General features: G+C 36.2%; 1 protein-coding gene across 26 annotated transcripts in view; it reads right to left on the bottom strand.

Moving 5' to 3' along the window:
• SCEL (sciellin) overlaps positions 1–25,608 on the bottom strand; it is a 301,081-nt gene that overhangs the window by 38,831 nt on the left and 236,642 nt on the right. For 22 of the 26 annotated variants that reach the window (XM_038569806.1, XM_038569807.1, XM_038569808.1 and 19 more), the window contains 10 exons: positions 20,332–20,412; positions 18,306–18,386; positions 17,624–17,689; positions 15,849–15,908; positions 12,103–12,147; positions 10,879–10,938; positions 10,519–10,578; positions 5,528–5,587; positions 4,544–4,603; positions 456–515 (listed from right to left, as the gene is read on the bottom strand). In XM_038569806.1, coding sequence (XP_038425734.1) covers positions 456–515; positions 4,544–4,603; positions 5,528–5,587; positions 10,519–10,578; positions 10,879–10,938; positions 12,103–12,147; positions 15,849–15,908; positions 17,624–17,689; positions 18,306–18,386; positions 20,332–20,412 — 633 coding nt within the window. The remainder of the gene's footprint in view (positions 1–455; positions 516–4,543; positions 4,604–5,527; positions 5,588–10,518; positions 10,579–10,878; positions 10,939–12,102; positions 12,148–15,848; positions 15,909–17,623; positions 17,690–18,305; positions 18,387–20,331; positions 20,413–25,608) is intronic. The other 4 variants (XM_038569829.1, XM_038569826.1, XM_038569828.1 and 1 more) reach the window with 4 other exon arrangements.

Below are 25,608 nucleotides of genomic sequence, written 5' to 3'. Positions count from 1 at the left end.
GATTCCTATTTACCCTCTAAATAAAATCATAACATTAGGGCAATATTAAGTTTTTTTAAAAATCAGGAACTATGTAATGATTTGCCAAAATTTTTCACCTGCCCCCCACAGTATTCCATTGAACACTATAGCTGTCACTAAACTATATTTTGTTAATAATTTCCATTTATAGAGCCTTCTTGCTTTAAAGGGATTTTATATCCATTATTTCACTTGATCCTTATAACAATCAAGTGACAAAGGTATAACAGTTATAAAGGATCATCATTTTATAACTTAAGAAGCCTCAGCCCACAGTGTCCAAGGAACTTGCTCAAAGGCACCCAGCTGGGAAGTAATGGATTTCAGATTTTCTGGTTCCAATCCAAAGATTTTTTTTCCACACAGTTTTTCTGATGAGTGCCACAAATCAATGAAGACAGAGGAGGAGAAGAAAGATAAGACATAATCTTCACCCTGTGTTACTTCTGTTTCCTTCAGGAGTCACTTGAATAAGATTGTCAAGGCTCTGGCCCCTGTAAAACATTGAAGAAAAATGATAAGGTTAATGATAGATTACTACCAAATGAAAAAACAGGATAAACACTTACTGAGATCATGCCAAAAAATGGAAGATTGTTAAAGGTGACTATGCAGAAGTATGTAGGGATATATACATCTCTGAGGCTCAATGAGACAATATTTTAATCTTGGAGCTTTTAGGCCAGTTACAAACACTGTATTGGAACTCTATGTCTATTATCATTCATTTAATGCTATGCTCTTAACCTTTGCCAGGTGTACTGAACATTTTGTAATAGTCTATATATGCATCTCATGGAACATTCCAGAAAGTACATCCTCTTAATGTCAACCTCCAACATGCTGTGGGAATTTAAAATCAACTTTGGATAATCTATATTTTGTAAAATTGACATTCATTAGCAGGTTTTCTATTCATAGAATTGGATTAAGACTAATAAGCCAATTTATTAATGTCCATGTTATACAACCTGGTGTCTGTGTCTGGTACTTGTAACTATGTGTTAAAACTACAAATTTTGACTAATTGTGTTGTCAACAAACAATAGGAAGATTAAAATCTATAGAGTTCTGAAATGTATATTATATTTACTATAATAAAAAACTCCATGTAGTCACTAAAAGCATCAGTATTTTGTTGTTACCCTTCAATATATTCTGTTTCTGATCTTAGTGGAATTTTGCTTTTCTTATTGTTTCTATGTGTTTTCCATATTCACAGCACAAGTCAATGCCCCTCTGATCTACAGAGGATGCCACATGGGTAAAGGATATCTGCAGAAGGTACACCCTGTTTGTCCATGCCCCGTGGCCCTACTAAGATTGTATCAGAAAGTCTCTGAGGTTGCATCTCTACAATATCAAAGATACAGATATTTGGAAACATCCAGATGTTGACTCAAGTTTTTACTTGTATCCAGATGTCTGAGAATGTATATGCCCAGGCTAAAAGCAGCAATAAAAAAATGAGGACCTTTTCCATGCAAAATGAAACAATTGACCCAACAGAAGCAACTATTCTGCCCCGGAATATCCTTGTTGATGTTTTTTACCTCTCCTAGATTTTTGCCTAAATGAAATATGTGAGATTTGAATGCCAGAGTCTGAGAAAAACAATCCCAGGATTCTGTTTTCCAGATTTGAGTACTAAAACAAAATAAAATAAAATAACACAACAATAAGCATTGTGACGCCTCCTTTGTAATACTTGTGTTGATTCTGGAGTTCACTTTGATTATTTTGCCAAGAACTTGATCTCTTTAAACATATTAAATAGAGCACATGTAAGTGGGAGTTTGTTTAAATCTCAAAGTAAATAAAATCAATAAAGAAGACTGTGCTAATTAATGTAATAATTTAAAATAACATTTCGAGCTAAATGGTGAATCAAAGCTTCATACTATATAAGTCCCCAGTACTCATTCATTCTTTCAATTTACAATTAGTTATGGAAACCTGTAAATAATACAGACATAGGCTTATGCCTCATGAGCCTTCCATTCTAACTTGGGAAGAGGCAAGCAATATACAACCAAGCATATAAATGAATGTCACAATTCCAGATAACAATACATACTCTGAAGAAAATAAGAAGGAGTGCCTGATGCCTATGTTGCTGGGGTTGGAGGAGGGGGTGGTGACAATTATAGTCAATGGTCAGAAATGACAATGTGGGGTAAAGCAGTCCAAAGTGGGAATAGCATATGCAGAACTCATAAGGCAGAAATGAGACAGGAATAGGAAAAAAGATTAATTTGGCTGGACTGTATTGAACAAGTAAGAGACCATTGCTGAAGGTTAGAATTGTATTCTACTTGAAATGGAAAAACCTTATAATTTTTTAATAAGAGAGGGAGCATGAATTTAGTTTTACTTTTAAAAGATCTACAGAACTTAATCATGTGTACTGAAAGAAAAAGACAATTAGGGTCCCTAAAAGCTCTCAGGAAGTATGCACACAAATACACACACACACAATGCATACTCCCAAACATATGGACACGAATGCACACACATAGACATCCATGTACATATGAATTAATATGCATGCAAAAGCATACAGATATACATATATTCATGCACATACAAGCATGTGTGCACTTTTATGCAATCACACAAGGACAATTGCAAAGACATGCACACACCCATATGCATGTGTACTGGCATACATACAAAGGCACATCGACATATATACATACACTCATGCAAACACACACACAAACATTTGCATGTATACACATGTGCAACATAGACATTCACACAGACACACACCAACATATAAAAAATAACAGGTGGTTATTTGAAATACTCTTTTAAATAAAAATTAGAAAACAGATTTTTCTTGGAGAGTCAAAGTAAATTAAATATTTAAACAGTATCTAAATCACTAAGAGAACATAATTCATCTGAATCTTTACTATTGCTAACAATTACTTGTATCTACTATGTGCCAGGCATGATGATAGTGTTATGATCTCTATTTTGTGGATGAGTAAATTGAAGCTTGAGGACACAGCTATCAAGTGACCAAGTCAGAATTTGAACAGAATTTGGACTCCCCGTTCACATTCACTACCTTGAGTTATCTTCCTGGACTACACAGATAGCCAGGGAAATCAACACTTTCTTCTCAGTTTATTGGGTGCAAATACAGGTGTCTAACTCCCTGAGTCTCTGGGCCTCCCACCATTTCATGCTGCTGAGAACAGGATAGCCTGACAGTGTGCACCGCAGCTTTTCAGCTGAGCCCTTGCTCTGCTGACTGGGCCTGCAGGCATCAGTGACACATTTTAGAATCAACTAATAATATCATGAACTGAGTTAACTGAATGGAAAGAAGTTCAAAGGAAACCACATGGAGTTATTTGGTGTCCTGTTTTTCAGCAACATACCAACAAGCTCAGTTTCAAATATATCCCATCTGCTTTTTAAAAAATAAATAGCAGGAGAACATAAGCTTTCCAGATTTACTTGACAGTTCATGGGTAGTAGGACTCTTTTAATGAACTACACTTTGTTAAACTCTTCATCTTTAAACATACACTACACTATGTAGACATAGATATGCTACACACAAATACACTACACATGCACACATTCACACACAAACATATCCACATGCATCCATTTATATATATTTATACTGTGTATACATACACGTACACTTATGTATATACATACATTTTTTTTGATGGTTAATTTCATATGTTGACTGGGTCACAAAGTGCCTACATTTAGTCAAACATTATACTGGATATGCCTGTGAGGGTGTTTTAGGGTGAGATTAACATTTAAATCTAGACTGAGTAAAGTATATGGTCCTCCCTAACACACGGGCCACAACCAATCCACTGAGGATTGGAATAGAGCAAAAAGGGTATGTTAGAAGGGAGTTTGCCTGACTGCTTGACCTAAGACATCTCCTTCTGGTGTTGAAAGTTAAACCATCAGCCCTCCTGGTCCTTAGGCATTTGGATTTGGACAGGAATTGCATCACTGGCTCTCCTTGGTGTCCAGTTTGCAAACTACAAATCTTGGGACTTCTTAGCTCTTGTAAGAGCATAAGCCAATCCCTTATAATAAATCTCTTTCTAAATATATACATGCCCTATTGTTTCAGTTTCTCTGGAGAACCCTGATTAATATACATATATACTCTTATACATACACACTATTTATAATACACAAATACATTTATATAAACACATACTACTTACACATACACACATATACACTTATACACACACACACACACACACAGAAAGAAATAATTTAACTCAATAGAGGAGCTCATTCAAATTCCCATTTAATTTCTCAAAATCTACCTGATAGTAAATGTTACCCAAAAATAAAATGCAAAAGATCACTTCTGAGTATCACTTGTATAAAATTACTTATTGTGATATGTTTGGGGGAAAAGAGAACTTATTTGAATTTTAATTTACCCTCCTGAATAAAAGCACTCAAGATTCCAATGTGCTTATAAGTGCCAAAGGGAAGGGGGAAGCTTTAAATATCTTACCTCTTGATATTTTTATTTGTTTCAGGATTCACTTTAATAAATCCATCGAGGTCTTGTTTTCTTTGAATAAAGAACTGAGTTTTAATGAATGTTATTAAGTAAAACACTAATAAACTGAATAATGATTAGAGAAGTAATGTGAGTCAAATTAAGTTCTATACCAGATCCAGAGAGAATATAAATTTCTACTCAACAAATCAGATATAATTGCCTATTCGGTTTTTAAATAATAACAACAATATCAATAACAATAATATTTTTAAATGATAAGAATATATGTCTTCATATAAACTTTTTTCCTAACCCAAGTTTTTAAAAAATATAATTAGATTATGATAAACTACAAAGAGCAAGAAAAAAAATAGCTTACATGGTAGGAAAATTGATTCATTTCTCAGGGATACACATGTCACCCTCATTAAAATGCACTGAGTAATATCAAAAAGGAATAACCTGAACCCAAAAAAGTTAATACTGTAGAGGTTGGCAGAAGTATCGTGACTGCATGCCCTACTGACAGAGCCCTGAGGAGGAGAAAAAGTTGGGGAATTTCCTTACTCTTAATGGATATACCTGTTCAGCCCCTCCCTTCAGCTACTTTTTGAGACCCTCATCTTAAGAGAAGCTGATTTACAAGAGTTTTAGTCAAGCCTCACTTCTGCTATCTTTGTTACTTGGACCTTGAAAGTGTTGTCAAGACAATGCATTCTTTAGATACAAAGAAACTCATTTCTGTAAATCATCCATTAAACAAATTAAAGCCTAAAATCTGGTATAAAAGGCAACTGACTATCAAATACTAGGACAGTTCTTCAAAAAATAAGTGATTTTTTTTAAGGAACAAGAAAGGAAGGTCATATGGCCCACTGTTATTGTCTGAGTCCATGCTAATAAAATATGGTTATGAAGTTAAAATGCCAAATCATTTTATCTTATTGATTGTTACTTACAGAAATCAGACTTAAAGACACTAATAATGCTTACAGAGTAGCATTTTCACTTCCTTTGGGATTTGCTCTGATAAGATTATCAAGGTCTTCACCTCTTAAAAAAAAGTTTAGATCAGTTTCAAAGTATTTTCAGAGTGTTATATATAAATAGACATTCCATATTATTGATGATTAGTTGAAAGCTTTTGGAGAAAATTATTATATAGATATTAATTTGGGGATCCCTGGGTGGCGCAGCGGTTTGGCGCCTGCCTTTGGCCCAGGGCGCGATCCTGGAGACCCGGGATCGAATCCCACGTCGGGCTCCCAGTGCATGGAGCCTGCTTCTCCCTCTGCCTGTGTCTCTGCCTCTCTCTCTCTCTCTGTAACTATCATAAATAAATAAAAAATTTAAAAAAAGATATTAATTTTATTATAAAAATTGCCTATCAATAATATAGTTAAATTAATCTCTGGGATTTTATATTAGCCAAATGTAAATTTAGATAAAATCCATTGTAGACCCTCCAAAGTAAAAATCAGGGTGACAAGGATCAGACAAAAGACAGAAGGCAAAATCAAAGATGTGACTCCCTCAATATTACTAAGAAGATCACGCAGTGGAACTTGGGAGAAAACAAACAAGATGCAGAAACATCAAAACAGTTCTCACCCTCTCCTAGTTTTATCTCTCCTAGCATTCACTTTGATAATCGTTTCGAGATCTTGGCTTCTTTAGAAAAACAAAAACAAAAACACGAAAATCTTGTGTCACTTAGGTTATATTCAGTTTTTTTCTGAAATCTGTACAAACAAGAATGTCCCTGAAAGGATATCAGATGTTTCCAGGCCAAATGGCCAGAAATACTTGGATTTAATTATCCTCAACATAGCCTTATTAATTTCCACAGCAGTACTTGGTTTAAATCAGTTTAGAAGAACTTCCCAGCATACCTCTCACTTTGCAATTTGTCCTTCATATTTCTTAATTTAAATATAAAACTTGGCTGTGTTTTAATTGTTTAAGAAAATACAGAATAAGGGATTATGTAACAGATTTCCTGCACTTCAATGTAACAAACATGTGGTCCTACGGAAACAGCATTCCTCATATTCCTTTGCTTACTCTCTGAGAGGCCTATAAAGTGCAACAGTTCATCTGTGACCAAGGAAGGTATAATACTCCCATTTCTAATGAGGTATGAAAAATCAACTTGAAAAAAGAGAGCCTCAGCAAGATATCCTTTCTCATTTTTGTCAGTCCTTTGATTAATTTTAGTAAGACCTCCAAGGCCTTGGTTCCTTCACAACATTGGAGCAGGGAGGACAGCAAAGCAAAAGAGAGAGAGGAGAGAGAGTAACTCAATCTCTTGTGGCAACAGCATATTTCTCACCACGGGACTAAGATATTAGCAGTACCTAAAGCCTCAGAAGTCTTTAGAAAATTTTAATATAAGTGGCTCTTTTCATGCAAAATGCTGATGAGATACGCTAAATATTCTAATAGTAAGGTCCCAGGCATTACTCTGTTGTGACTAAATCATTTTAATGAAATACTTTTTAATACAATAATAAACATTCTTGCTATTTAGAACTGAGTTGTCTTGACAGTTTATACAAAGTTATAATCTTGAGGTTACTTTTATTAGTATGCATTATAGCACTAGAGACCAGTATCAGTGTACAAAGGAGATCTGGATTCAATTCCTAATTCTGATTTTAATACGGTTTGTGATCATGTTCTTTCACTTCTCTGCACCAAGTTTTCTCACCACAAGGAATGGAATTAGACTATGCCATCTTAAGGTCCTTTTTTCTCTAATATTTTATTCTTCATGTTCTCAAAAGACATAATGGTCAAAGAGCCTGACCTGTGGATTGAGGCCAAGCTATTACAAACTCTTTATTTTTTTTATTTTTAAAGCCAAACTGTGGAAGGAGCCTCGGTGTCCAACGAAAGATGAATGGATAAAGAAGATGTGGTTTATGTATACAATGGAATATTACTCAGCTATTAGAAATGACAAATACCCACCATTTGCTTCAACGTGGATGGAACTGGAGGGTATTATGCTGAGTGAAGTAAGTCAGTCGGAGAAGGACAAACATTATATGTTCTCATTCATTTGGGGAATATAAATAATAGTGAAAGGGAATATAAGGGAAGGGGGAAGAAATGTGTGGGAAATATCAGAAAGGGAGACAGAACGTAAAGACTGCTAACTCTGGGAAACGAACTAGGGGTGGTGGAAGGGGAGGAGGGCGGGGGGTGGGAGTGAATGGGTGACGGGCACTGGGTGTTATTCTGTATGTTAGTAAATTGAACACCAATTAAAAAAAAAATTAAAAATTAAAAAAAAAAAAATAAATGACCAAATAAATTAACTGATCTAAAAAAAAAAAAAAATAAATAAAGTAAATGTAACAGTTTTCTTTTAAAAAAAAAGATTATTTATTTTAGAGAGAGAACAAGCAAGAGAGAGCATGTGCAGGTTGGGAGAAGGGCAGAGGAAAAGGGATAGAATCTCAAGCAGATCCCTTGCTGGGTGTGGAGCCCGATGCAGGACTCCATTTCACAACCCTGAGATCATGATCTAAGCCAAAATTGAGAGTCCAGTGCTCAACTGACTGAGCCACCCAGGAGTCTCAGTAAATTTGTTTTTAATTGAAATAGAGTTGACACACAATGTTCACATTAGTTGCAGGTGTACAACATAGTGATTCAACAACTCTATATGTGATACAATGTTCACCACAAGTATAGCTACCATCTTTCACCATATAATGCTATTTCAATACTATTAACTATATTCCCTACATTGTACCTTTTATCCTCGTGACTTACTCATTCCATAACTAGAAACTTGTATCTCCACTCCCCTTCACCCATTTTGCCCATCCCTACACTGACCTCCTGGCAACCATCATTTGGTTCTCTGAATTTATGTGCCTATTTCTGCTTTTTCTTTGTTTTAAGTTTCATATATAAGTGAGATCATATGGTATTTGTCTTTCCCTGTCTGACTTACTTCACCTGGCATAACTCCCTCTAGATGCATTCATGTTGTCACAGATGGCAAGATCTCATTCTTTTTTATGGCTAATATTCCAGGGTGTGTGTGTGTGTGTGTGTGTGTGTATGTGTGTATGTGCATGTGTGTGTGTGTGTGTGTGTGTGTGTATATATATATCACATTTTCTTTATCATTAAAATATTTTAATAGTAAAAGTTCCCTTCAAGTCTCAGGTTGTGCTTTCTTTGTCCTTTCAGGGATGGTTGGTGGGAAGCTAACTTTAATACATTTGTTGATATATTGCCTTCTCTAAACATAAAAATCATTCATATCAGGGGTGGAAATCAGATGGTCAACATTTTAAATCTAGACCCTTTGGAGATTTAGACATGTCATTTTTAGTAAAAAGTTCAAGGTCCTGAAGTACCTTGGAAAGGCAGGAATAGCTCTAGAATGGCTCCAGTGATTTATATAAGACTACAAACAAGAAACCTTTCCATGCAAATAGTTTAAAGCTATTAGAGAATATCAAAGTTAATCCCTCTAAATCCCCCAATTGTCCAGGTGTTGCCCTTTGCCATTTTTATCTGTCTCGTATTTCACTGTGATAAGGCTATTGACATTCTAGCATCTTTCAGAGAAACTAAAGAGAAAGAAGGCAGAGAGAAAGGGCAAGAAGAAGGTAAAAGGGCTATGGACTCACTCTACTACATCAATGAGTTCAGTCATTACTACATCAAAAAGCCAATTGCACATTACAGATCACATCTCTTTTCTCCTCTTTATCAGCCCAGAAATGATTTACTTGAGATACTCATCCTAAATTTTCTATTTTCTATCACTTTTGTGGACCCTTCCCAATTTCATTTCTTAAATATCTGAAATCTCATCTTTTCCTATAAAGCTCATATAACCATTCACAGAGAATTGACTATTTTCCCCCTTCACCTGTCCTCCATGTGAAGAAAAAATTTTACCTGTAATAATACTTACATGTTTATATTATAATATATTATTAATAAGGATTCAGTATCTGTGAAATTATTATTGCCAATAATTTTCACCACATAGACTTTAAGTGTTCTACATCAGATAGAGTTGAGAATGCATCTGCCAAGATTGGCTTGGAAAGCTAGAATACCATTCTGTGCACAGACTGGCACAGATAAATGGCTTTAAAAGATAATCAAGACAATAGAAATAATTATCATATAAGGAAGGCAAATTAAATGACTAATCAAGTACAAGGTAAACAGCCAACCTGGTAGGAAAAACAGAAATCTCCTAAATCTTTACCCTTTGTCATTCTTGACTATTCTATGATTTTCTTTAATAAAACTTTCAAGAGTTTTGTTTCTTTCCATATAAAAATATATCAAAATCTAAGTCAATTTTCTAGGACATCAGTATCAGCCTAGAACTAAAAATCAGTCTCTTAAATTAAGCTATTGATTTAGTTATTAATCATTCACTAACCCTTTTTTATGATCTAAAACAAGTAAAAGCATGACTCTTGACCCTGAGATATTTACAAATATATATGAGATATACATTTGAAGTGACTCAATCAAGATTCCAACTGAAAAGTGCCTTGAAGTATTATAAAGACTTCAGTGGTGAGAGACTATGCTCCCAGCATCAAAATATCTTAGAATGAATATATTTAGTTCATAAACCAGCCTATTGTCCACCACTTGTAATAGTCAGCTAGAGTTCCTTCATTTTTAAATACAAAACGGAATGTGAAGATCATCTAGGTCATGCCCTTCATTTTATAGGATGAGGAAACAGCAGGCTCCAGAGGTTAAGTGATTTGCCCAGGGTCATCCAGATTGATGTAAGTGGCAGATGCAGCACCAAGATATCCACTCATCTCCTGATCCCGCCCCCCCCCCCCCCCCCCCGCCCCATACAGGACCTGTTCCACCAGTCTGCTTTGCCCCTTGTCCTGAGCAGGAGGTCATATCCAGGAAATAGCATATAGTTTAGGACTCAATCAAAGAGGCCCATAAGAGTCTTAGTCAAATCTTACCCTTTGCCATCTTTGTCTGTTCGAGTATTCATAAAAATGAGATTTTCAAGGCTTTTGGCTCTGTAAACACAAAGAAATTCAAATAAAAGACTACCTGCTGAAATAAAATTATGTGGTATCTTAAGAGGTCAGATACAATAAACATTCTTCATGAACTGCTCATTTACTCTTATTGAATGGAAGAGTAGAAATCCTTCTAGGCAATTATGTCTGAGCTAAATGTACAATACTGAGAGCACTACTCCATCTGTTAGTACATTTCCATGCCAGAGGATACAACTCCCTTCCAGTGAATGTCTGAAAAGATAAAGCAAGCAATCTGGAAGATCATATTTTCAGGTTAGGGACAGATGCACTTACCTTTTCTCTGTTTGCTCTGCCCTAGGATTTGCTCTGAAGAGACCATCAAGACCTTGATTTCTTTAAATGTATTGAATAAAAAACCTCATTAGTGTTAACAACACACACTTAACTTTATAGAAACAGAGACCAGTTTATATTTCTATACATAGACAGGAAATAGAAACTGGGTGGGTAAGATGAGCCCTAATTCTTGAAATTGCTATATTCCAAATAGATATTTTCATAGACTCAAAATTTAAATTTCAGTGGACCTCAGAAAAATAAGACAAAAGATATGAACTGGGGATTCACAAACAGCCAATAGGTCCTCGATGTGTTGCTTGGATTCAGTATTTAGTTTTTAGTGTGAGCCAATGCTTACAAAGATGGCTATGACATATCAAAACCTGGATTTTCAAGATATCCTGAAAATATTCTGTAATATGGGGTTCAAATTCTCACATTGCACCTGTTAGCAGCTGAGAAACAGCCAGACACTTTGGACAGGGCACTCCTCTGTGTTCCATACAATCGGGCCCTTCCCACTATTGGAGTCTGGGATCCTTGATCTAATACCCACTCTCTTCATAGATGAAGAAACCGAAAAGCAGCAATTTAAATAAGTTGTTGATAGTCAATCATAAGATCACTACTGTCAGAACAGGGTATGAAAACCACACCTCTTGAAGTTCAGATCAATTGGTTCATTTGACATTTGTGTTATTTCTCTGTCTCTCTGGCTCCTACCCATGTAACATGTTAGTAGGCAAAGTAACAGAGAGATAGCAAGAACTGTACACACTTCCAACCCAAACCTCAATTGTTATAATTTTTAAAGCGTGCAATTATAAATGATTCAAAATTAAGGAGATAAGGTTGACTAAGATAATAAGTGGCTTTTGTAAAGTGTAAAATTGAAAGCATTCAGTGACCAAACTAAACTCTGTCCACATATGAATATGTTAATATTTTGAAAAGAGAACTGTGATTATTTATATCACTGCCTTACTAAATAGAGTATGAAAATAAAAAACACTTTAATATTAGTATCTTTAGATTGTAATAACCATTCATAGTAGTGGTGAAATGATAATGATTCCTGCAAGCTTTTTATTCAAGATTTGTAGGCTACTTTTAACTCACCCAGGATGTGGATCCTCATGCTCAAATACTAAAAAGACATGAGAAGTCATGATATACAATTCAATAATAAAGCAAAAAATGGATGTTTTTAAGACTTACCTATTCAAACTTTTCTTCATTTTTATGAGGTTATCCAATTCTTCACTTTTGGAAGAAAAAAACAACAAACAAAAACCTCACATCAGCCCAGTCAAAGGGCAGGTCCATCTTAAGTCTGAAATACCACAAAAATCTCATATATCCTTCAAGGTTCTCTTCAAATGCCTCTTCCTCAAAACAATTCCCAGTCTTCCAACAGAATAGAGTCCTCTATGTTTTCAGAAACTTTGCTGCATTTTGTTTTCACTTCCTTTCTAGCACGTACACTACTATATTTTGTCATGTAGCAACTTGTCTCATGTTAATGTTCCTGCTCTTACATCTCTCTCTTTCTTTCTCTCTCACACACATACATACACACCACTTAAAATTTTGCACTATGTTTTACATTGGATCCTCTTCAGTCTTTAATTCTGTATCCTTTATACAGTAAATATTTAATACAGGTTTTTAATTGAATCAACAAATATAGGTACGCTGACTAGAGATTCTATCTTTACATAATGTATCTGCACAAAGTAGCTATTGAAAAACACCTGTTCATCAGTAAGTCAGCACTTTCTTAAATTGTGATCTTCCCTCATTTGAAGTCCACTAAATTTGTTATCTTGTTTCTGTATTTGAGAACTACAACTTTCTGGCTGCTTCTTGAGGAGCAACCTGTTTAAGCTAAACCCTGGGTTCCAGAACATCCCTTAGGGTCACCTGAGTTCAGGTCTCTCCCTCAAGAAGGCAGCCTCAGTGGGTTTCTGGTTTCTGTTTGCTCCTCGCAGCGTATTCTCTCTTCCATATTTCTGTCATCCCTTTGCCCCCATTTCTCTTGCCCTCCTGGTCCAGTTTTTAGATCACAAATCATGGTTTTCCCTTCTTCTTGCTCTAGAATACACATTTCCCACACTTTCTCAATGTTCCTTTTTCTTCTGAGTCATCACTGGTACTGACCAGGAAGCCATGAGGCCAAGTAACTCAGGAGTTACATATTCAGAGTCCCAGGTCAGGGATACATGGAGCCTAACCCAGGATTTACCAATTATGAATTGATGACTCTGGGTGAATTACCTAACCTCTTCCTGCTTCAATTTTTCCACCTGTCGAACAAGAATACTAATTGTACCCACCTGAGAAGAAAATCAATAAGCTAATGAATGAGTACATAGTGTGAAGCATATCTGGCAAGTCAAAAACTCTCAATTAATTTTGTCCATTATAGTAACAGTTCCCAGTCTACTAAATTTTTCATTTAATAAATGCTTGCTATATTTATTTTTTAAACTGCCTTTAGAGACATCAAGAGTTTGGCTCAGGCTAGAGAGGTATAGTTGCTGAGCCATTTATGTGCTTTGAAGATGCCTGGCACAATGCCCCGCCAAAATAGCTGCTGGGGCAATCCTCTTAGAGACCCAAAAACACATAAAATTAACAGCCATCATATAGGTGAATCCTTTCAAGTAATGTTACATATTCAGTAGTAGGATTGAAGTCAGGTTAATACTGAAATATGAAAGTTGCTGACCCTGACAAAAAAATTAACATATCACTTAGTCCCCTGACACAATGCTTCACTGTTGTTAGTTGCTTGAAATTCCACCTCCTAGCTCTGAGAGTATGAATCTGTCCATGTCTCCAAGGAAAAGAGCAAACCTAAGAGTCCTGTAAAATTGTAGTCCCAGAATTTCTGATTAGTATGAATTACAATGATGTAATTATCAGGATTTGGGGTTTTTACAAACAGATTGGCATAAATCATGAGAAGACACTCTGTGATAAATTAAATAAAATGGAGACAATGTTCTGAATAAGGAATGTGGACTTTTAAAATGACCTTACATTGATGAAAGCTTTGGATATTAAATTTCACCATTGCAGGTGCAATAAATTAAATGTTCTTAATCAGATAGGAGTGACAGTTCACAAAGGAATATCAGCAAGAACAGTTAGGTGAATAAAGCTATTTCTAGTCCCTACAGATAGTCCACAGTAATGATAGTTGGGTATGTTGATCCAATAAACATTTCCCCTGGTCGCTGACAGAGCAGTAACTTTTCCCTGTGGAGAACACATCCCACTCCCATTGTGGAATTTGCGTACTATGCCTACAGAGAGGGAACAGGACTAACTAGTCCTCATTGTTTTTGTTGGATTTGTGCCAAACCACAATTTCCCTTCAGCATCATTCACCCATCTCTCCTTCAAAAACCACTCTCACTCACCAAAAAACTATTCAATCCCTTTTAAAAACAAAATACTATCTCAAAAAAAGTAAAAAAGTAAAATTAGAGATCTAGACACTTAAATAAGAGAAGTGGAAATGAAACATCCGGGATACTTTCTGGAGTTCCTGTCTGGATTCAGAGCTCCAATCAGTTTCATTTGCACAGAAGGGCTATGTGTTACTTCTGTTTTTTCACTTCTTTTGACTAGGACTACAATCCTTAATCTTGCTTAGCATTGCTGAAGTCCATGAGCAAGGAGAATTTTTGCAGGAATGGGATTTAAACTACGGAATGTTTATACTCCAGGTTTCCTGCTGTTCACTATTCTTTACCACAATCTATTATATAAGCACCTACTTTACACAAAGCATCATGTCAGACTCTGCAAATGACTTATGGTCAATAGGACAAAATATTTCCTCTAAGAGATTAAAGAAATGATAGAGAAGATAAGATATTTGCATAGATTCCATGAAATAACAACAAATACGATTAGCTGTTATAACACATAAATAGTGGGACTCTGATAGCTTAGTGAAACAGAAGTCACATCTCACTGAATCATTCTGGGAAGACTTCACAGAAGAGGTGATATCTGATCTAGATCTTGAAAAATAAGTAGGACTTGAATGGATATGGTGGCCTTGAAGTTAGGAAAGGCTGCCACATGGGTGGAATGGCATAAACAAAGGCACAATGTCTGGAGACTGTAGAAAGAAAGTAGTTTAATTTGGTATTCCATGTAGGGTAAATATAAGGGTGAAGTCAGAAATAACTCTCGAATGTTAGGTTGGAGCCACATTTACAAAGGTTAGATGTAACTGAACAGGCAATGGGGAGCCATTAAAGTAATTGTTCAACAGAATTTTAGAAAGAAAGTTCTGGCACTAATGGGGTAGTAATGGTTTAGGGGAGAGGAGACTGAGGGAATACAAGTAAATCTGCATAGCTACTCTAAAAACCTATGATGGAGTTGATGAGGGTTTGCACTGGGGTGAGGCCATGTGGGCAAGTGGAGAATTTTACAAATTTAATGCATATATGCCTGATACTACATTGAGGGGGAAGACATGGAAGAATTAAGAATGATTCCAGAAAGGTGAGGTTGGCTGAAGGAAAGAACAGAAAGAAGTTTGGAAAGAGTGCATTTGGGAAGGAAGGTAAATATGGCCTAGGACATTCTAAATGAGGATTCTAGGAAGACAGATAAGATCTGAGCTAGTAGCATAAATACAGGACAAAGACTTGGAATAAGGTCAAAACCACAGACAGCTGAGGTGATGGAGATGAGAGTATAATCATCAAAATACAAAGCTGAGGAAGAAGAGTAACCCCGTATCCATGAGTGAGATCAATGTCAGTCTCACTCACTTTTCAGGGACATTTATCTAGAGAAACTGATTCTTTCTTCTTTTAAATTGTATATAGTAAACAGGGATTTTGTTTATATTTGGAACTTTTAAAGGCACTGGTTAAGCTTTTTTGAAATAGAAAGAAAGGAAAAATACAAGCTCAAAAGCTCTGAGCTCTTACCCCTTGTTAGTTTTCTGAAGTGAAGTGGCCACTTTAACGATATTCTCGAGATCCTGAGTCCTTCAAAGGATGAAAAATAAATGCAAGTCAATGATAGTAGAGCTATCCTTGAAGTGGCTAGAAAATTTTACATTTTCAGTAAAGAAAACAATAGTCCGTGTGTTCAGGAATTATTGAGTTTAACTGCATGATGAAATAGTTCTCATATCACCGTGCGCACACACATACACACACACACACACACACACACACACACACATCAGTCATTTAACTGGGCATTGGCTCTGCCATCTAGTGTTCACTGAAATAACTACAGTTTCTCCTAAACACATTGGCTTCTCCCAAGTTCTGTACTTAAGAAAGGATATGGAAAAAAGCAGAGCTAACTACACAAGTAAACACAGCTGTGTGTTCAGAGGTGTTTCTAGTATACTAGAGTCAATGAGCATTAAGCAACATGTCCAGATGATTAATTCATCCCTCACATGCAGTGAAAATATCTGCCTTCTTAGACTTACAAAGCAAAAGAACGTACATTTTAAACTATAGGGTAAGTGGAAACACCTGACACATACAGGGCTCAAATCCACACGAATTCCTCTAGATCATGCAAAGAAATAATTGGGAAAATCCTTATTGGCATTCCTGTAATTAAGACCTATGTTTCACAAACAATGTTTCATAGAAGGTTAAGAGGGTTACATGAAAAAAGAATTTTGCAGTCAAGTCAATTTGGGAAATACAACCAACTTTTGGAGATTCAGAATGTATATAAGCACACTGAAGGTTCTGAGAAGTCCTGTGGTAGAGAACTCTATTTAATTGTGTCTCCCAAATGAGTTGGCCATTAAGCCCTTCTTTCACAGAATATACATTGACATCTTATGGCACATGGGACTCAGCTTGGGCAATGCAAAGATACAGTTGCACTTCAAGTAACTAAATACAAGGGAAACATGATTCTCCCCAAAGGTAAGGGTATTCATGTGATATATGTTTCAAACTGGGACTTTTCTGATGGTCAAGGGACAAAACAACAACAAAAAAACAAAAAACAAAAAGTATGTAAGTTCTGCACTTTGAAAAATTGGTTGGTCATAATGGATAAGATGGTAAATTTAATGGTATGTTTTTTAACATAATAATTAGAAACTTGTTTATCATATTGATAAGCAATAGCATCATTTAAAACTGATATCAAAATAGTGGTTTCTTTAAAAAATAAAAAATAAAAATAGGATATAACCAAAATGCATACTATACCAGATGGGATGTGCAAGACAACAGGCATAAATCAGGACTGTCATGGGGAAACCTGACCCAAAGATCAATACAATTTGTGAGGCTTTTCCTGATGATGTGGATAGAACTGGATATGGCCTAATTATACAGCTAATTCTAGCAAAGCTTTTGTAGAGCAAGTTCAATCAAATGACTACATTTCCACCTATACATTTAAATATCAACACAACTATATCACAGTCCTTTGGACAAGTGCTGGGAATAAAAAGTATTTTCCTTTCTTAAGGTGTTTATTTTACTCTGCTATCACGGTCAGACAATGTTGGTTGTTTTCTTAATATAAAGCTTAGAATAGAAATCAAAGGAATAAAATTCTGTAGGTACACGAAAAAAATGTTTATTCCTCACTATATGGAAGCCAGCTGGAGAACTGATTTTGTCTCTTTTATTATTAATTGTCTGGCATTTTTAGGTATTCTAATTAGGCAAACATTGTACTTTCTACAGTTACATAGATATAGAGATCATTGTACCTTATACTTTTTTCAGTGGATCTGTTGGTTTCTGTATGTACATCTGGTTTAGTTGGACAAATCTGCCTATATTTTCAAAGTTAAAGATAATATCTGTTAGGTAAGAAAACACTTTTGTTAAATATACATTTTTAAGGAAACATTTATATTCAAAAAGATTACAGTGTGTTGAACCAAGAGCACCACTTAAGATAACAAACTTTACCTTAGCTCTTTCAGTTGGCTAGAACTCAACCATTTCTTATTTGAAAATCTGAAGTCCAATATAATAATTTTGCAATTTACCCTATGTTTTAATACATTTTTAATCACTAGATATGCTTAGAAATATCTTTCCTAAATGTGTTTATGTTCATTTTTTATCTTAGTCTCCAATCATCAATAAGGCATTTTCATACGTATTTCTTAAGAATCTTTTTTGTTATCAGGAATCAAAGGAATGGTTTTTTCCTAAATATGTTACCCCCATTTGAATATGATCAAGGGACATATTTGCTGAAATAAGATGGGAAATTTTTTAAATTTCAATACACCTTCACACAATACACCTTCACACATGCTTCTTCTGTGAATGTGTGCACAAAACATACCCATGCTTTGCACAAAACAGGTCATAATTCATTTGCTTTCATTTCTTTAACTTCCTCATTTGGGCAAAATTTTCTGGAATGCCAGGTCTCACCTGTTCTCCCGTCTCAGCTGGTTAGGAGATGAAACAGGAGACCTGGGCTTTGGAGGTATTGGAGGGTGAACAGTTGGTTCCCTTTAAAACACATTGAGAATGACCACATTGAGTTGATAGAACAAGTTTATGGATATTAGATTCTGTCACAGTCTATGATATGAGGTTTTTTTCTGTTATTTTCCTAAGTATCTGATTGACCTACTTATACATTCTTGCTTGTTCTCAAAAAACTATATTCAACTATTTTTGTTCCCCTGAGGACATGTGTTAATTACATAGGAAACACTTTCCTTTCATATTCTTTCATTAAAATCATCTTGCTGTGATTAAAGTAATCAGGATTTAAAACATGCAAGTTGTCCTAATTTTATTTTTAAGATCACTAGAAGAAAGAAATTAAAGTAGTAAAAATGGATTAGACCAATTACCGTGAAATTTAGTTTTTTTTTGAGTTTACACAAGCTCACTGCTCTAGGGTCACTGATTTTAGACTAGAATTTAGATAATACTAAAGCCAATTTATTTAAGGCCCTCTAAAAAATCCAATTCAAATTAATATTTAATTTCTCATTACTATATTAAGGAAAAATAATATAAGATGGAAAACTTAAAAAGTTATTTTAAGAGTTTAATTATAACCATTGCACAAATAAAAAGTTATAAATTTAGTTTATATTTTTCATTAATTCAATGAAGAAGTATTCTCCTGACTCATTAAAGGAAAAAAAATCTCCTCATCCTAAGGACAAAATTTCAAAGATCCTGTGAAGTTTCACTGAATAGAAATTCAGACTTCGGTTTTTAACTCAATAGGCTGAACACTTAATGCTACATAGCCCTGCTGCCCAGTCAGCATTTTCTAGCTGAAGTTACTCTCTTCCTGAAGAATAATTCTAGAATTTTCTTTCATGTTGTCAACAAAAATCATCATCAAAATGCAAAAATACAAAAGAATCAAAGGCAGGCAACCAAGTGGATCTAATGTATTCAGTCTTCAATGATAAATCATTTTTTAAATCTCGCAATAATGGAAATGTGCAATGTATGTCCCGAAAAACAGCTCAAGATTATTAAACAGTTTAGCAGAAACACATGGGAAAATTTTCAGAACTTTGAATTTGTTTCTAAGTATTAATTATAGAGTGTCAGAGATTAAAAATGGAAAAGCAAGTCTGTTTTTTTCTCGATTTGGAGATAAGTTAATTAGAAGATTTTTTTTAATTATAATAGTTTCGAAATAAATTGCAAATTCCTTAGCTAAAACAAGACTAAAGAGCTACCCAAAAGTATTTCTAATATAAGGGAGGGTTTGAGTAGTAATACAGTTTTAAGAACATCTTTCATCAGAAAATGTAGCTTTTAGGAACGCCTGGGTGGCTCAGTCGTTGGGCATCTGCCTTTGGCTCAGAGAATGTTCCCAGGTTTCAGGGATCAAATCCTGTATTGGGCTCCCTGCAAGGAGTCTGCTTTTTCCTCTGCCTATGTCTCTGCCTCTCTCTCTCTCTGTCTCTCATGAATAAATAAATAAATAATATATTTAAAAATATATAAAGAGAAAATGTATCTTTTAATGGGAAATTTAACTAGGAGTAAATATAAACCAAATGCATGTATATATGTAGTTTCTATCTAGATTATATATGTCAAATACTACATATGTATGCATGTATATTTATAAATTTATATACACAGAGACAGAAAGAAAGAGATTCCTTATATAATGCTTCCTTATACATAAATTAGAAGAAATGTGAGGATAAACACTTCCTGGACATGAATATTGTTCAGCTTCTATTTTGAAGGTATATTTCCATAAGATAGGAAATGGCTGTAAGTATTCAAAGGCAAACATAAACATGCATTTATATTGGCAATTAGAATTAGAAAAGCTTCACACATGCTTCTTCTGTGAATGTGTGCACAAAACATACCCATGCTTTGCACAAAACAGGTCATAATTCATTTGCTTTCATTTCTTTAACTTCCTCATTTGGGCAAAATTTTCTGGAATGCCAGGTCTCACCTGTTCTCCCGTCTCAGCTGGTTAGGAGATGAAACAGGAGAACTGGGCTTTGGAGGTATTGGAGGGTGAACAGTTGGTTCCCTTTAAAACAGAAAACAGCAATTCATTTCACCATGGAAACATGGCAAATTTTAGCATCTATTAACTGAATGTACTTATGGCCTATATGGAAATAACTCATGCATCTTATACCACCACCCCCTATATGAGGTAGCTGAAGGGCCAGAATCCATACAGCACTAAACTTTAGAAGAGTCAAATATTTAAATTATAAATATTTTCAAAGTTCATTTAATCAGATTTTTGGAAACCTTATCCTCTTTCACTATAGCTTGAAATATAATGTGTCCTTTTCAAAGATTAATATTTTGCTTGACTAGCTCAAGCTGTGGCATTTTGGGTCAGCAGCATATGAGCATAGTAAATGGTTCTTGAGCATTAACATATAATCTTCTTTAAGAAATGTGTCAACCATCTGGCTGCTATGGAAACAGTGAGGAAGGTTTTCAGTTTTACAGACCTCATGATAAAGTTGATTTAAAGCTCTTAACTAAATCTAACTTAAATATTGGCAGCACAGGCCAGTTTGCTTCTAGCAAAGCATGTATATACTGTCAGCCTAAACTTTCCAACCGAGAGCCAAAGCAGCCTCTGAGCCAGTGTGATTTGATAACCTAGGAACTGCAGATAGGCAATTATATACATATTTTGGATAGAGTCACCACCTAACTTATCCCAGGGGCTGTCACCCCTCTTCCCTCACCACTACTAGAGTAGCTCCCTATTAAATTCAATACCTAGTAAAAGTACACATGTGATCTAGACTCCAGGTAACCTCTGGCTTTTGCAGCATGGCTAGGTGACATGTAGGCCCTGGAATCCAGTTGTCTGAATTGCCAGCTGTGTGATAATGGGTTAACCTGATTCCATCTCTTCATCTGTAATGACCTTTCTCTTAGGATTGCTGGGGGTATTTTCAGGTATTTTCAGAATTAGATCATGCTTTTATTTAACAAACATTTATTGGTAGCTTTCTATGTACAAAGTGTTCTACAAAGTGGATAATCTCCCTGTTCTCAAAAGGCTTTCAATGCACAAATCAATGTATGACAGATAAAATAAAACAGAATAAGAGAATAGAGAGGGATGGTGCAGGAACACTATTATATAAAATGAGAGGGTCTCTTTGAGAGGTGAAATTTGAGCCAAGACTCGAAAGAAATGATAAAATGAGCCATGAGAGTATTGGAGGAAAAACATGTAAAGATGGGCATCATCAGCTTAGAGATGACATTTGACACTTGAAACTGGGTGAGATCACCAAGGGACTCAGTGCAGATAGAGATACAAGAGGGCTAAGGGTTAAGTCCTGCAGTATTTAGATGTCAAGAATATGAGAAGGAAACAGCAAAAGAATCCAAGGAGAAATGGTCAAGGAGAAAAGAAGAGAAATATGAGGGTTTAGCACCCTGGAAGTCAAGTAAGGGAAGTCTTAGGAAAGGAGGAACTGGCCATGCCAAATGCTATGGACAGATCAAATAAAACAAGGATTGAGAAGTTTCCATGGTCTGGGCAAGATAATGCTCATTGGTAACATCGATAAGTGCAGTTTTGATAGAGCAGTGGTGAACAAAACATTATAGAAATGGATTTTGGAGACAAAGGGAGATAGAGGTGTTCTGCAGTGAAGAGGAAAGAGAAAAATAGATAGATTCCTGAAGGTCAGTCTGTCAAGGAAGACTACTAGAGTATGCACACATGGTGATGGGAATGACCCAGTGAAGGGCCTCACTTTGATGGTGCAGGAGAGTGAGCAGAAAAAAAGAGACTTGAGAAGTAAGGGAACTTCAGACACAGGTGGGATGATTGGTTGGTCATAGATGGAAACACAGAGAGCTCTCTCATTTAATCCTCACTGTGATCCCAGAGATAAATGTCATTCTTCTCCCCACCTTACAAACAAGAAGACTGAGGCTCAGAAAGTGAAGATAAATATCCCATAATGATACAGCTGGAAAGTGGCAGAAGGAGAAATCTAAACAAGGAAATCTGGCTCCATAAGCCTTCTCCATGTTTTGATAGGAATCCTTGGGCAGCACCAATGGCTCAGTTGAGGTTCGTGGTCGTGAAATTAAAATAAAGCTAACTACCATTGTTTTCTCTTGCTACATTTAGCTGCTTAGGGAGCAGAAGCAGACAAAACAGAGAGTTGGTTCTAAGTTTATAATTCAGCCAAGTAAGTGTGACAAAGAGAATGATCGCAAAGGAAAGGAAGGTGGGATGTGAGGAAGTGATTATAAGAAGAGATTATGGATCTGAGATGGACGTGGAGGGAACAGGATATGAGGGGAGAAGGAATGTGAAAAATCAATGGGTTAGTGGGGGCAAGGCTGAGAAACTTCTGGAATCAGAGGACTGGAGAGAGTGGGCTGAATGGAATAGATAGAAAGTAGTAGGAGAATGGGAAAACTGAAATTTTGAAATTTGTATGGTTACTTACAAGGGCAAGATCTATGAGAGGCTAAGGTAGAGAAAAGGATAAGATCAATGGTGAGAAGATAAAGAAAGTGAGAAGTCAGGGTGGGGAAGGATTCTCCATATGGGTTTGGAAATCACCACACATTATGGTAGGAGATATGTGTGAGACAGACAATGAGCCTGGCGTCAGAGTCTTCAAAGAGTGCAAGTGAGTGACTCCAAGACCTTCAGATAACTGCAATGAGGAAAAGAAGCTCATTATGCCATGATTTCAAGGAAGATAGGGGAGTTTTAGGGAGGAGAAAGGTAAAATTGATAAGTAGTAGCAATGAGGAGAAAACAGAACCTCTCCTCTTCTTCAGGACCCTGTGGAAGCAGAGTCTTCTGGAGGATCCCAACAGAGGTGAATACTATTTTGTCAGAGATGAGACTGCAGAATTGCCAGTTTTGAGAGTAATAGATGACACAGCCAGGGAGGTACTGTAGAAGGTTTGAGTGGTTAAGCTACTGTTAGGTTGGGTCAGGCTCAGTGATGGACAGAGCTCTCTGTAAGGCTAGTCTAGGTGACAAGAAATGGTCAGACCAGGCTTCTCCTGAGGGATCCATGGCCACAGGGATGGAGAACAGGATGCAATTAGTTCTAAATCTTTCTCAGCAGAGTATGGTACTGATTGTCTGGGTGATGGGCAGTGGAGCAGCCGAGCATGGAGCATTGTGGGTCTCCTGACTCTTGTGTGGATGGTGGCACTGAAGCCAAGAGAAGAGCCTGCCGAGCATTCAAGCTCTGTCTGGCTCCAGTAAGTGCTTGCTATATGTCTAGTGTCATGGCTGTTGTTACCCAACATGAACCCAATACTGTAGCTGTGCCAAAACACTTGCACTCCTAACCATCTCCGCCACCATATTCTCTCTGCTCCCTGGCTTGCCTGCTTCTCCCTTTCCCCTGGACACTTCTTCCTTGCCCTTCAGACTTGGCGTGGGCATTACTATCTCTGGTGGTACCCAAAGCTGTGATAGATATATCCCTATGTTTCTCCTTAGCCACCCTTTTAATGGCTCTATGACACTGATTTGGATTAAACATAATTTTCTGTCCCCATACGGGGCCAAAAGCTCCTAGGATAGTTATATCTCAACTACTAGGACTGTGTATGATTTGGGTGTCCAATAAAAATGTGTTGAAAGAAGGAGTGATTGGCTGGATTTCTATTTGGTGAGAAAGGAAATAAATACTGAAAAGGGGCTTGAAACTTCTGAAATCTGTTCAAATTTAGCCGACCCGTTGAACTTCACTGTTCTTTCCCCTACTGAATACCTAGTAGGTGCCAGGAGCTCATATGAGTTCTGTTGTTACATCATATGCCTGATTTACAGTTTACATAAAACAATTTAACATAAAAATAGTCTCCCCATTCTGGTTTAGTGCTAGATTTTATAATTGGATATTGTTTATTTGAATATCATCATTTCTCTCAAAAAAATATCCCTGTGTTAGGAATCATGGGATATCACAAGAGATAATGTATCTTTTGTGTATCAGGGAAGATTAGCTGATTATATGCTTTTCTTCCAGAGGTAGAGCAAAGGGTAAGAAGATGGTCAGTGCTGGATAATAAATCTGTACAACACTGGATATCTGAGAACAGGTGGAAGAAAAGTAACAAGATGGAAAGGAGGATTACAAAAAGGGGAAATATGATGGTGCCACACTTTGCTTATGCCAGAATCACATTGATTGAAAAGCTATGTATATTCCATATCTGATGGCTTAGCCCTCAAAGAGGTGGGTAAATATTGACTGGGTATATCTGGGAAACAGATATGGGTAGAGAAGTAGACCTGGGTACCCCGTACACAGTGTGGATATGGTTTGGAGATGAAAGAAAGAAAAAGTGGATGTGCAGTTGTGAAGACCAAGTGAAGCAGAGGAGCATATTTATTTCTGAGGGTGCTGCATTTAGCCCCCCACTGGGCTGGGGCTAGTCAATGCCACATTGACTTCAATTCATCTCAAAGGAGCTTTCATTTGCATCTCCGCAATGACAGCCACAGATGACAGAACCCAAGCCCTTAGGGGCAATGAGAGAAGTCATTCATGCCATGCCAAGAGCTTGATGTGATGCCAAGTAGGGGGATTAAAATGCAAGAGCGAAGCAGGAAGCTGTGGCCTGGAATGTTTTGAAGAGAAGGGAACAAGAGACACGCATGTGGAATGATCCTGTTTGAATACTGCTTTGAGATGCAATGTTTAAGCTTGGATAAAGTTGACCTCTGGCTGTACACTCTGTCTTTCCCTTAAGCCCACATGACCTTTGCAGGATCGATGTCACCACATTAGTGGCTATGATTGTAAAATAAATGAATAAATAAATAAATAAATAAATAAATAAATAAATAAATAAATAACTTTCAGGAATAAAAAGACAGCTTTCACAAGAAATAGGAAAACTTGGAGATAATAGCCCAAAGGCCAGAGCTAATAGAAATAACATTGTGAAGTGGCTTATATTACTTCATTTTCACATGTTGCTACAAAGATCACTTCTTTTTGTATGGCTTTTTTGCACAACATGCCTGGCTCTGTGACTTCTGTTTGACTGCCTTTGTGAAGAGCATTTCATTACTGCAGCACACACTTAGGATGAAACAAGAATAATTGACTCTAATATTGAACTATGAGTTTTGTTTTCACTTTCCCATCATGTTTTGCCTGTTTCCCACACAGAGAATTTTTAATAACAATGACAAAGGAGATGGAATTTGTATTTTTTTTGAGTTTCAGTACCAGGCTGACTTCAA

The sequence above is a fragment of the Canis lupus genome, chromosome 22 (genome assembly GCF_011100685.1).
Source record: "Canis lupus familiaris isolate Mischka breed German Shepherd chromosome 22, alternate assembly UU_Cfam_GSD_1.0, whole genome shotgun sequence".
Lineage (NCBI taxonomy): Eukaryota > Metazoa > Chordata > Mammalia > Carnivora > Canidae > Canis > Canis lupus.
Note: the sequence above shows the minus strand (reverse complement) of the source record. Positions and strands in the feature narration are given on the sequence as shown.